Source organism: Schistocerca americana, chromosome 10 (assembly GCF_021461395.2).
Source record: "Schistocerca americana isolate TAMUIC-IGC-003095 chromosome 10, iqSchAmer2.1, whole genome shotgun sequence".
In the NCBI taxonomy this organism is placed as follows: Eukaryota; Metazoa; Arthropoda; class Insecta; order Orthoptera; family Acrididae; genus Schistocerca; species Schistocerca americana.
Genome location: NC_060128.1, coordinates 161,136,729 through 161,149,767, shown reverse-complemented (window position 1 = coordinate 161,149,767; position 13,039 = coordinate 161,136,729). Strand labels below are relative to the sequence as shown.

The window sequence follows — 13,039 nt, the reverse complement described above, 5'->3', positions numbered from 1 at the left end:
TATTTCACTCTTTCCAAATCCCACTTACTTTTAAGGTAAGTTCCGATACAAACAGTGTTCTGCTTTCCATCAGCAGTAATCGTTCTTTACGCACGTATTGTTTTTAATTACCAATCTGATGACGCCGATGGCAAAATACATTGTTTTCTGAGAGACAAAAATAAAAATTGTGCGATAAGACAGAGTAGTTAATACACATTATTATTATTATTTCCAGCATAGCCTGCTAACTCATGAATACAAGGAACTGGATTCCGCAACTATCCATAATATCAATTTTTTTCGGTAGCAAGACAGCGAAACTAAATGTCCAAGAACTTCTAGAGCAATGGATTGTACAATAATAACTTACATTTTCAGAAATTTTTTCACGTTAACCTCTTCACACCTACTCTCTATTCTTAAGGATGTCTACTGCAGTTAGTAAGCCACATGTATCTTAAATTTGGATGATGTATTTCCAGACGCTCCAGAGTTCATCTCACATGCGCTGCTTTCCGCATACCAGCCCCCACAAAGAGGACTTCTAGGGTATTTCATCCCTATGGTAATCCACAAGCCAAATAATCCGCAGATGGGTAGTCGAGAGCATGTAACGTTTTTTTCTAACTGGACCGTCATAATTTCAAGCATGGAGTTAGTTTACTTGTAAGTAAGTAGGGAAGGGACAGACTGAACACGACAACACATATAGCGTTGTGATCTCGCAATGGATGCTTGGCCGATCACGTGGAACTACTGAGATAACCGTTTTCACGTCTCTTATGAGTAGTGAGGTTCCAGAACGGCCTGACACCAAATGGTGGAATCACAAGTATAGGCTAGTTCTGGTGACATACACTCAGGCGGTGAAAGCCATAGGATGGTGACATGCATAGTATCGCGTATACAAGGTATAAAAGGAGAGTGTATTGGCAGAACTGTCAATTATACTCAGGTGATTCATCTGAAAAGAAGTCCGACGAGGATTAATAGTCTTTGAACGCGGAATGGTGGTGGGAGGTAGACCCACGATAAATTCCGATTTGACAGTCGTTAGGGAATTCAATATTCCGAGATCCACAGTGCCAAGAGCGTACCGAGAATACCATATTTCATGCATTTCCTCTCATCACGGACAATGCAGTGGCTGACGGCCTTCACTTAACGACGAAGAGCAGCGGCGTTTCCTTAGAGTTGTCAGTGCTAACAGACAAGCAACACTGTGAAATAACGGCAGAAATCGATGTGGAACGTACGACGAACATAACAGCTGAGACAGTGTGGGTGAATCTGCCGTTAATGGGCTAAGGCAGCAGACAACCGACGCGAATTCCTTTGCTAAGAGCACAAGATTGCCTGTAGCACCTCTCCTAGGTTCGTCCTAGACAACTAGGAAACCGTGGCCCGGTCAGATGATTCCCAATTTCAGTCGATAAGACCTGATGGTAGGATTCGAGTGTGGTGTAGGCACTACGAAGCCAAGGACCCAAGTTGTCAACTGTGCAAGCTGGTGCTGGCTCCAGCATGGTGTGAGCTGTGTTTATACGGAATGGACTGCGTCCTCTGTTCCCGCTGAACGGATATTCGACCAGAAATGGTTATGTTCGGCTACTATAAGAGCGTTTGCAGCCATTTATGGACTTCATGTTCCCAAACATCTATGGAACTTTTATGGATAACAATGCGCCATGTCGCCGGCTACAAATGCTCGTGATCCTGGGAAATTCGAGCGAAAGATTCTGTCACCCAGATCGACCGACATGAATCCCATCGAACATCCATGGGATATAATCGAGATATCAGTTCGTGCACAAAATCCTCCATTGGCTGCTGTAAGCCGGCTGGAGTGGCCGAGCGGTTCTTGGCGCTTCAGTCTGGAACCGCGCGACCACTACGGTCGCAGGTTCGAATCCTGCTTCGGGCATGGATGTGTGTGATGTTCTTAGGTTAGTTAGGTTTAAGTAGTTCTAGGGGAATGATGACCTCAGCTGTTACGTCCCATAGTGCTCAGAGCCATTTTTTGACTGCTGTAACTATGGACGGCTGTCAAGGCAGCATGGCTCAATATTTTTGCGGGGCTTGTTGAGTCCATGGCATGCTTACTTTCTGGACTACGGCAGGTAAAGGATATTAGGATGTATCCCAAGATTTTTGTAACGTCATTGTATGAAAAATGTCGTGATACTCCTACAAAAATAATTTAATACAATTTATGCAGCGTATGAAATTTGTGGTGACGCTTACTATAGTCAAGGTGAGCGCTGTCACCGGAGTGACAAACACACGGTACCTTCTGATTCACAGACATCTACAGAAGATGTAAGGTGAGTGGGAAAAAAGTGTACTATGCGCCCGCAGCGTTTGTGTCAAATATCTGGCTGTTACAACCTGTCCAATGAGGATAGGAGCCGTTGGGAGATAGGTGTATGCGAGGAACGACTGTTTCTGGCCAGCATGCTCCTTAAGCAGACTGTGTTCGTTACTTTTGAATTCATTGTGGGAGTGAACAGTGATCAATGTTGTTACAAATATTTACTATCAAAAACAGCCTTGATCACAATTCATTTATTCCGGTGACCGGTTTCGACCACTACTGTGGTCATCTTCAGATCATTGAGTAAGAACCTCCCTCTGGTGGTAAATCATTATAGTAGAGATTTACCAGCAGAACGAGGTTCTTACTCATTGGTCTGAAGATGACCACAGTAGTGGTCGAAACCAGTCACCGGAATAAAGAAATTGTGATCAGGACTGTTTTTGATGATAAAAAACAAAAGACTGTGTGCGGTGCGCCCTGACCTTGAGCGTTGGCGGCCGGAGCGCCGCCGCCCGCCGCCGCCGCCGCCGCACCGTCCGCCGCCCCCGCAGCCCCCGCGCCCGCCCCCGGCGCCGCCCCCGCTGCCCCCGGCGCCTTGGGCTTGTCCTGGCTGAGCAGCGTGCTCTGCGTCTTGGAGAGGCCGATGCCCGCGGCGCGACCCGCCATGCCGGAGACGGCGCCCGCCGACAGCGCCACCATCGACTGCATCTTGCGCTGCTTGGCCTCGCTCTTCTTCTGCATGTCGTACGCCGTCTTGTAGATGCCGCCGTACAGCACGAACAGCACCACCAGCGTCGTCCAGTAGTAGCCTGACAGGGACGAGAAAAACACACACACCAACACATCGTAACGCCATAAACCCATTGGTGTAGAATGCACCTCATCGTTCCTACTGAGGAGAAATGACGTATGCAGTTCCACATGGCTCTGTCAGATGGTCTATCGTTTCTGATGTACACTGAAGCGCCAAAGAAACTGTTATAGGCATGTGTATTCAAGTACAGAGACACGTAAACAGGCAGAACACGGCGCTGCGGTCGGCAACGCCTATGTAACAAGTGTCTGGCGCAGTTGTTAGATCGGTTACTGCTGCTACAGTGACAAGATTTAAGTTAGTTTGAACGCGGTGTTATAGTCGGCGTGCAAGCGATGGGACACAGCGTCACCGAGGTAGCGGGATTTTCCTGTACGACCATTTCACGAGTGTACCGCGAATATCAAGAATCGGGTAAAATATCAGATCTCCAATATTGCTGCGGCCGGAAAAATATCCTTCAAGAACGGGACCAACGACGACTGAAGAGAATCGTTCAACGTGCAACCCTTCCGCAGATTGCTGCAGATTTCAGTGATGGACCATCAACAAGTGTGAGCGTGCGAACCATTCAATGAATCATCACCGATATGGCTTTTAGGAGCCGAAGGTCCCCTCGTGTACCCTGGATGACTGCACGGCATAAAGCTTTACGCCTCGCCTGAGCCCGTCAACACCGACATTGGACTGTTGATGACTGGAAATATCGCAAAGTTTTGAACATGTCTTCTCGGTTCAGTGACCGTTTATAAATCTTTAGTCTTATTAACAACGGCACGTCATCAAGATTCAAGTGAGTTTGAACGTGGTCTTATAGTCGGCATACGAGCGATGGGACACAGCATCTCCCAGGTAGCGAAGAAGTGGGGATTTTCCCGCACAACCATTCCGCGACTGTACAATGATCAGGAATCCGCGTCTTCAACACCGACATTGGACTGGAAAGTTGCTGCCTGGTCGGACGAGTTTCATTTCAAATTGTATGGAGCAGATGTATGTGTACGGATATGGACACAGCCTCATGAGTCCATGGACCCTCCATGGCAGCAGGCAACTGTTCAGTCTGCTGGAAGCTCTATAATAGTGTGGGGCGTGTGCAGTTGGAGTGATATGGGACCCCTGATACGTCTAGATACTCTGGCAAGTGGCATGTACATAAGAATCCTGCCTGATCACCTGTATCCAATCTTGCCCATTGTGGATTCCGACGAACTTGGGCAATGTGACACCCCACACGTCCAGAATCGCTACAGATTGGCTCCAGAAGCCCTCTTATGAGTTTAAACTCTTCCGCTGCCACCAAACTCCCCAGACATGAATATATCTGGGATGCTTTGCAATGTTCTGTTCAGAAGAGATGTCCATCCCTTGTACTCTTAAGGATTTATGGACAGCATTGCGGGATTCATTGTGTCACCTCCCTCCAGCACTACTTCAGACATTAGTCGAGTCCATGCCACGTCGTGTTGCGGCACTTCCGCGATCTCTTTGGGGGGGGGGGGGGGGGCTTACACGATATTAGGCAGGTGCACCAGTGTATTTGGTTCTTAGGAGTATCTAAACAACGTTCCATCTAATACAGGAGGGTGTGCTGCAGAGTAATGCCTCCGAATTTTTTATTCTGCTCTCATTATCGTTTGAGGTATTACATATCATGCATATTACTCAGTCGACATTCCCACTTCGCTGGCGTAAGTTTCAAACCCCATCTCGCTACAGGAGTCCAAACTGTACCGTGAAACATGGCGGTGTGTAACGTAACTGTGTCAGTGCGTCGAAAACAGTGTGCTGGAATTGATTTTCATGAATTAGTAGGGTCCATGCCCTCGTGCACCACATTCTGCTTCAACGGACGATGCCTCACCACACACAATCTTTGTGACATCTGTAACAATCTGATGACTTGTTTCACTGTCCTCGATCTTCCTCTCCATATTCCCAACTGGCTCCATCCGTGTTTCATTTGTTTCCAGAACTTGAAGGAGACTGTCGAGCACTTCACTTTGATAGTGATGAACTGGTGCAAGCGGAGGTGAGTTTGTGGCTCTGTCGACAAAGTCAAACACTCTCCAGTGACGGCATAAACAAACTGGTCTCTCGTTGGAGACGTGTGAACTAAACGGAGAGTCTGTATTTACGGGTGCAGTTCACGTTGTGCAATAGTTACGACTGCGCAGAAAACATCAGGTGATAAATTAGATGATGTGGTTGCGGGTAGACTGTTAGATGCAGAGAAAAAAAGACAACCAACACACTGAAGTGGTCTTATTGCAGTTTCATTGCAGTTGATTTGTCGTATATATACAAAACGAATCAATTGTGATAACACCAAAAATCTCTTGGAAAGGAAAACTTATTGGTATAAAGTTTGTTTAAGTTTTCCACGAAGTTTTCACCATAATAGACAGATGATTTCAACTTGAAACGTAAAGTAGACCACTGTGAATACAGAAAGTGAACCCAACTAATGACTACAGTCCTCAGCAGTTGGTCAGGCTGACGTTTCAGAATAGTTAGAGACATAGCTAAATGGTAATAAGTGTTGTAAAACTTTGACACAGAGGGGAGGCTTGTTAACTTCAGGAATACAAATAGCTGTACCATAGGTGAAACCTTGTACTTAACTCATTAAAATGGATGTTCCGGTACTGTGACATTCCAGGGATGTTTTTAAAATTTTGAGTTCTTATTTTAACGCTTTTCTGAGTATTCTGAAAGTTTAAATACAATATTTGTTTCACGTCGCTTCATCCACAGCAAAAGTTCTGTCATGTGCGTGTGTGTGTGTGTGTGTGTGCGTGCGTGTGTGTGGTCTTCAGTCCTGAGACTGGTTTGATGCATTTCTCCACGCCACTCTATCCTGTGCAAGCTTCTTCATCTCCCAGTACCTACTGCAACCTACATCCTTCTGATTCTGCTTAGTGTATTCATCTCTTGGCCTCTCTCTACGAGTTTTATCCTCCACGCTTCCGTCCAGTACTAAATTGATGATCCATTGATGCCTCAGAACGTGTCCTACCAACCGATCCCTTCTTCTAGTCTAGTTGTGCCACAAATTTCTCTTCTCTTCAGTTCTATTCAGTATGTCCTTATTAGATATGTGATATGTCCGTCTAATCTTCAGCATTCTTCTGTAGCACCACATTTCGAAATCTTCTATTGATTGTCCATGTTTCACTTCCATAGATGGCTACACTCCATACAAATACTTTCAGAAAACACTTCCTGTTAATAAACTTCTCTTCTTCAGAAAATCTTTCCTCGTCATTGCCAGTCTACACTTAATATCCTCTCTACTTCGACCGTCATCAGTTATTGTGCTGCGCGAATAGCAAACCTCATCTACTACTTTAAGTATCTCGTTTCCTAATCTAATTCTTTCAGCATCACCTGATTTCAGTCGACTACATTCTATTATCCTCGTTTTGCTTTTGTTGATGTTCATCTTACATCCTCCTTTAAAGACACTGTCCATTCCATTGAACTGTTCTTCCAGGTCCTTTGCTGTCTCTGACAATTACAATGTCATCGGTGAACCTCAAAGTTTTTATTTCTTCTCCATGGATTTTAATTCCCACTCCAAATTTATCTTTCGTTTCCTTTACTGCTTGCTCAATATACAGATTGAATAACATCGGGGGTAGGCTACAACCCTGTCTCACTCCCTTCCCAACCACTGCTTCCCTTTCATGTCCCTCGGCTCTTATGACTGCCATCTGGTTTGTGTACAAATAGTAAATAGCCTTTCGCTCCCTGTATTTGCCCCTACCACCTTCAGAATTTGAAAGAGAGTATTCCAATCAACATTGTCAAAAGTTTTCTCAAAGTCTACGAAGCTAGAAACGTAGGTTTACCTTTTCTTAATCTTTCTTCTAAGATAAGTCGTAATCAGTATTTCCCCGCGTGTTCCAGCATTTTCACGGAATCCAAACTGATCTTCCCTGAGGATGGCTTCTAGCAGTTTTTCCATTCGTCTGTAAGGTATTCGCTTTAGTATTTTGCAGCTGTGACTTATTAAATTGATAGTTGGGTACTTTGCACACCTGTCAACATCTGCTTTCTTTGGGATTGAAAATATGATATTCTTCTTGAAGACTTAGGTATTTCGCCTGTCTCATACATCTTGCTCACCAGATGGTAGAGTTTTGTCATATCTGGCTCTCCCAAGGCTATCAGTAGTTCTAATAGAATGTTGTGTACTGCCGGCACCTTGCTTCGACTTAGGTCTTTCATTGTTGTGTCAAATTCTTCACTCAGTATCATATCTCTCATTTCATCTTCATCTACATCCTGTTCCATTTGCATAATATTGTCCTCAAGTGTATCGCCCTTATATAGACCCTCTATATACTCCTTCCACCTTTCTGCTTTCCCTTCTTTGGTTAGAATTGGTTTTCCATCTGAGCTCTTGATATTCATACAGTTGGTTCTCTTTTGTCCAAAGGTCTCTGTAATTTTCGCGTGGGCAGTATCTATCTTACCCCTAGTGATATATGCCTCTACATCTTTACATTTGTCCTCTAACCATCCCTGCTTAGCCATTTTGCACTTCCTGTCGATCTCATTTTTGACCATACAGGTGCATACACTGTCACAACTCAAGCAATAAGTGTAACCAGATGGAAAGCTATCTGTGAAGATGCCAGGCTAACCGTTGGTTCTCGAAAAGGGGCAACAGCCTTTACAATGGTTGCAGTGGCACACATCTGGATAACTGACTGACCTAAGAACATTATCCAACATGGCCTTGCTCTGTTGATAATGTAAACAGTTGTAAACAAAGTGGAACTAGAGCTGGTATTTCTTCGAAGGGCATGCGGATTTACCATACGGCTTAATGATAACATTCCTTTCGGCAAAGTATTTTGCAGGTAAAATAGTCCTTCACTAGGGTATAATAATTGGGATTAATCAGGGGATGTCGTTATCAGAAAGTGCAGACATGAAGAGACATGACAGGTTAGACTAGTGTGGAGAGATGCCTGAAATCGTCTTCAGACTAAAGACCACTACACGAACTGCAGTCGTAAGACAATCTTCATTAAATAGATCTGGCCACAAGGTTTCAGACCATGTGGTCAATAATTCTTCCGGGTTATATGGCCGTGGTCCATGGAATTCTTCTATTCCTAACGTTTCGTCCAATACTACGTTGGACATCCTCAGAGGTATGGCTGGTAATGCTGAGTCCTGCCGGCAGGACTCAGCAGTACCAGCCATACCTCTGAGGATGTCCAACGTAGTATTGGACGAAACGTTAGGAATAGAAGAATTCCATGGACCACGGCCATATAACCTGGAAGAATTATTAACAACAGTACCATCCGGTCATGAAAGCCTTCATTGTATGGTTTCAGACCATATTGAGATCTGCATTTGCCGTCAGCACTCACCTATGATGAGCGCCGTGTTGAAGATGGGGTCCTTGAGGAACTGGACCGCGCACTGGCCGGGCAGCAGGTCGCGGTAGCCGATGAAGTGCTCCCAGCCGAAGATGGAGATGAAGAAGAGCAGCGCGGGGATGATCCAGGTGATGGTCACCATCCAGATGACGCGCTGCTTGGTGCGCCAGCTGCGGTACCGGGCCGCGATCTTCACCGAGCAGAAGCGGTCGATGGTGATGAGCAGCACCGTGTACTGGGACACCAGGCACACCGTGTAGTCCACCGAGAGCCACAGGTCGCACAGGATGGGGCCCAGGTCCCAGTAGCCCATCAGCACGTACACCGTGTAGAACGGCATCGACACCGTGCCTGGAGCATCGGGACGGCTCTAAAAACTAGGTTCCACTGTGCGGTTCACTTAGTGTTGCAGATCGCTGCACGCGCCATTCACTGAGGTGGAAAAAGCCGTGGGATAGCGATATGCCCACATGCAGATGGAGGTACACAAGGTATAAAAAAACAGTGCATTGGCGGAACTGTCATTTGTACTCAGGTGAAAAGGAATCCAATGTGCACGACGGGAATTAACAGACTTTGAACACGGAATGGTAGCTGGAACCAGTCACATGAGACTTTCCATTTCGGCAATAGGGAATTCAATATTCCTAGATGCACAGTGTCAAGAGTGTGCCGAGAATACCAAATTTCATGCATTTCCTGGTGGCTTTCACTTAATAACCGAGAGCAGTGGCGTTTGTTTGGAGTTGTCAGTGCTAACAGGCTGCTCGCAATACAGGGTGTTACAAAAAGGTACGGACAAACTTTCAGGAAACATTCTTCACACACAAATAAAGAAAACATGTTATGTGGACGTGTGTCCTGAAACGCTTAATTTCCATGTTAGAGCTCATTTTAGTTTCGTCAGTATGTACTGTATGTCCTCGATTCACCGCCAGTTGGCCCAATTGAAGGAAGGTAATGTTGACTTCGGTGCTTGTGTTGACATGCGACTCATTGTTCTACAGTACTGGCATCAAGCCCATCAATACGTAGCATCAACAGGTTAGTGTTCATCACGAACGTGGTTTTGCAGTCAGTGCAATGTTTACAAATGCGGAGTTGGCAGATGCCCATTTGATGTATGGATTAGCACGGGGCAATAGCCGTGGCGCGGTACGTTTGTATCGAGACAGATTTCCAGAACGAAAGTGTCCCGACAGGAAGACGTTCGAAGCAATTGATCGGCGTCTTAGGGAGCACGGAACATTCCAGCCTATGACTCGCGACTGGGGAAGACCTAGAACGACGAGGACACCTGAAATGGACGAGGCAATTCTTCGTGCAGTTGACGATAACCCTAATGTCAGCGTCAGAGAAGTTGGTGCTGTACAAGGTAACGTTGACCACGTCACTGTATGGAGAGTGCTCCGGGAGAACCAGTTGTTTCCGTATCATGTACGGCGTGTGCAGGCACTATCAGCAGCTCATTGGCCTCCACGGGTGCACTTCTGCGAATGGTTCATCCAACAATGTGTCAATCCTCATTTCAATGCAAATGTTCTCTTTACGGATGAGGCTTCATTCCAACGTGATCAAATTGTAAATTTTCACAATCAACATGTGTGGTCTGACGAGAATCCGCACGCAATTGTGCAATCACTTCATCAACACAGATTTTCTGTGAACGTTTGGGCAGGCATTGTTGGTGATGTCTTGATTGGGCCCCATGTTCTTCCACCTACGCTCAATGGAGCATGTTATCATGATTTCATACGGGATACTCTACCTGTGCTGCTAGAAAATGTGCCTTTACAAGTACGACACAACATGTGGTTCATGCACGATGGAGCTCCTGCACATTTCAGTCGAAGTGTTCGTACGCTTCTCAACAACAGATTCGGTGACCGATGGATTGGTAGAGGCGGACCAATTCCATGGCCTCCGCGCTCTCCTGACCTCAACCCTCTTGACTTACATTTATGGGGGCATTTGAAAGCTCTCGTCTACGCAACCCCGGTACCAAATGTAGAGACTCTTCGTGCCCGTATTGTGGACGGCTGTGATACAATACGCCATTCTCCAGGGCTGCATCAGCGCATCAGGGATTCCATGCGACGGAGGGTGGATGCATGTATCCTCGCTAACGGAGGACATTTTGAATATTTCCTGTAACAAAGAGTTTGAAGTCACGCTGGTACGTTCTGTTCCTGTGTTTCCATTCCATGATTAATGTAATTTGAAGAGAAGTAATAAAATGAGCTCTAACATGGAAAGTGCACGTTTCCGGACACATATCCACATAACATAATTTCTTTCTTTGTGTGTAGGGGATGTTTCCTGAAAGTTTGGCCGCACCTTTTTGTATATGTGGAACGTACAACGAACGTAGCGGTTAGGACAGTGCGAGTGAATCTGCCGATGATGCGATATGGCAGTAGATGACTGACGTGAATGCGTTTGTAAGAGCACGACACTGCCTGCAGCGCCTCTCTTGGCCTCGTGACCATATCAGCTGAACCCAACGCGACTGAAAAACGGCAGCCTGGTCAGATGAGTCCCGATTTCAGTTGGTAAGAGCTGATGGTAGGATTTGAGTGTGACGCAGACCCCACAAAGCTGTGGATCCAAGGCAATATGGTGGTGGCTACATTGTGGTCCGGAATGTGTGTACATGGCATGGTCCAACTGAACAGATCACTGACTGTAAATGGCAATGTTAGGCTACTTGGAGGCTATTTTCCCCCATTCGCAGACTTCTTGTTCCCAGACAATGATGGATTTTTTTATGGATAATGCTCCCTGTCAGTGGGCCACAATTGTCTGCGATTGACTGAATAACGTTCTGGATATTTCGAACGAATTATATGGCCACCCATATGGAACATAATAGGGACATAATGGGGAGATCAGTTCGTGAACAAAATTCTGCACCGACAACACTTTCGCAATTATGGACGGCTGTAGAGGCAATTTGACCCAATATTTCCGCAGGGATCTTCCAACGACTTGTTGCGTCCACGCTACCACAAGCTGCTGCACTGTGGGGGAGGTCCGACACGATATTAGGAGGTATCCCACAACTTTTGTCACCTCACTTTAAGTCTCAGTTGTTAAATAAGCCCCTCCACTTTGAAGACTGAGATGGGCACGATACTATTTACGCTAGAACAACTTAATGGTATTGAGGAGCACAGCATTCTGGTACATGAAAAGACCAATGTAGCCTTCCTACACCAAGAGTGTTTCAGGGAGAGGAATACGTACATCAGTCCACTGGGACACACATCTTGTAGAGCAGTGTCGACACTGCGTCCATGTTCACTTTTCTACCATGTCATATCAATAGTTCTTTTATTAGAGTTACCAATGTTCGTTTCTTAGACCTTGAATAGGTGATCATCAAAACGTTTCTCATGGTAAGACACGCTTTTCACGTTAACGAATCATAGCAATGTTTTTGGGAGCAATAATTTATATTATAAAAATGGCTCTAAGCACTATGGTACTTAACATCTGAGGTCATCAGTCCCCTATACCTAGAACTACGTAAATCTAACTAATCTGAGGCCATCACACACATCCATGCCCGAGGCAGGATTCGAATCTGCGACCGTAGCAGCCGCGTGGTTCCGGACTGAAGCGCCTAGAACCGCTCGGCCATAGCGGTCGGCATTTATAAGCACATTTTCGTACCGTTCTGAGCTTACAAGGCCATCCACTTTTCTCGTCAACCCTTTATTTTCAATGTGGTCTAATCTTGAGACTCTATCACTTTGTCTCGAGCAATAGATGGCTGACATGCCACAGGCAGGGTGATCTTTCCGGAACGAACTTGTCTCTCTGCAGTGGAGTTTGTGCTCACATGAAACTTCCTGCAAGATTGTACCTGTGTGCCAGAGCGGGTTTCGAACTTGGTACCTCCTCTTGCGCAGAGACGTGCTTTACCGACTGAGGTACCGAGGTGCGACACAGGACCCGTACTCACAGATTTACTTCCGCCAGAATCTCATATCATGTCCTTCCAAACTTCACACAAGTGCAAAACTTCCTGGACTAGACTCCTGGATGTGATACTGCGGAGACACTGCTTAGCCACGGCATGGTAGATGTTTCCAGAACGAATTTTTCACTCTGCAGTGGAGTGACGCTGTGCCTTTCTCTCTTTTTTGCCAAACTTCGGAACCAAATCTACATTTGCTTGCTACTGTTGTTTCATACATAATCTTGTTAGTTTTATTTGTGATCTCATTTGACCAAGCGATTTACTTTGACTGTCGAGTAACATGTTCCCTCTTTACAATCTAGTTTTTAAAATCTTCCACGCTCTTTCTTCCATTGTTATATCTATTTACACTTGGATATTTTAAAGAAGACAACATTTTGATAATGAATTCGTATCATCTAAAATTCCAAATCATGCTTTTTTCACTATCCATTGTCATATACCTAGTTTTCTTTGTGATTACTTTTAAACTCCATTTTTTTTATCTTCAATCCGAAGACTGGTTTGATGCAGCTGTCATTTCCACGCTATGCTGTACA

General features: G+C 45.5%; 1 protein-coding gene across 1 annotated transcript in view; it reads right to left on the bottom strand.

Moving 5' to 3' along the window:
• LOC124552324 overlaps positions 1-13,039 on the bottom strand; it is a 143,072-nt gene that overhangs the window by 64,260 nt on the left and 65,773 nt on the right. Inside the window, exons 4-5 of the mRNA XM_047126596.1 lie at positions 8,507-8,866; positions 2,871-3,108 (exon numbers count right to left, since the gene is read on the bottom strand). Coding sequence (XP_046982552.1) covers positions 2,871-3,108; positions 8,507-8,866 — 598 coding nt within the window. The remainder of the gene's footprint in view (positions 1-2,870; positions 3,109-8,506; positions 8,867-13,039) is intronic.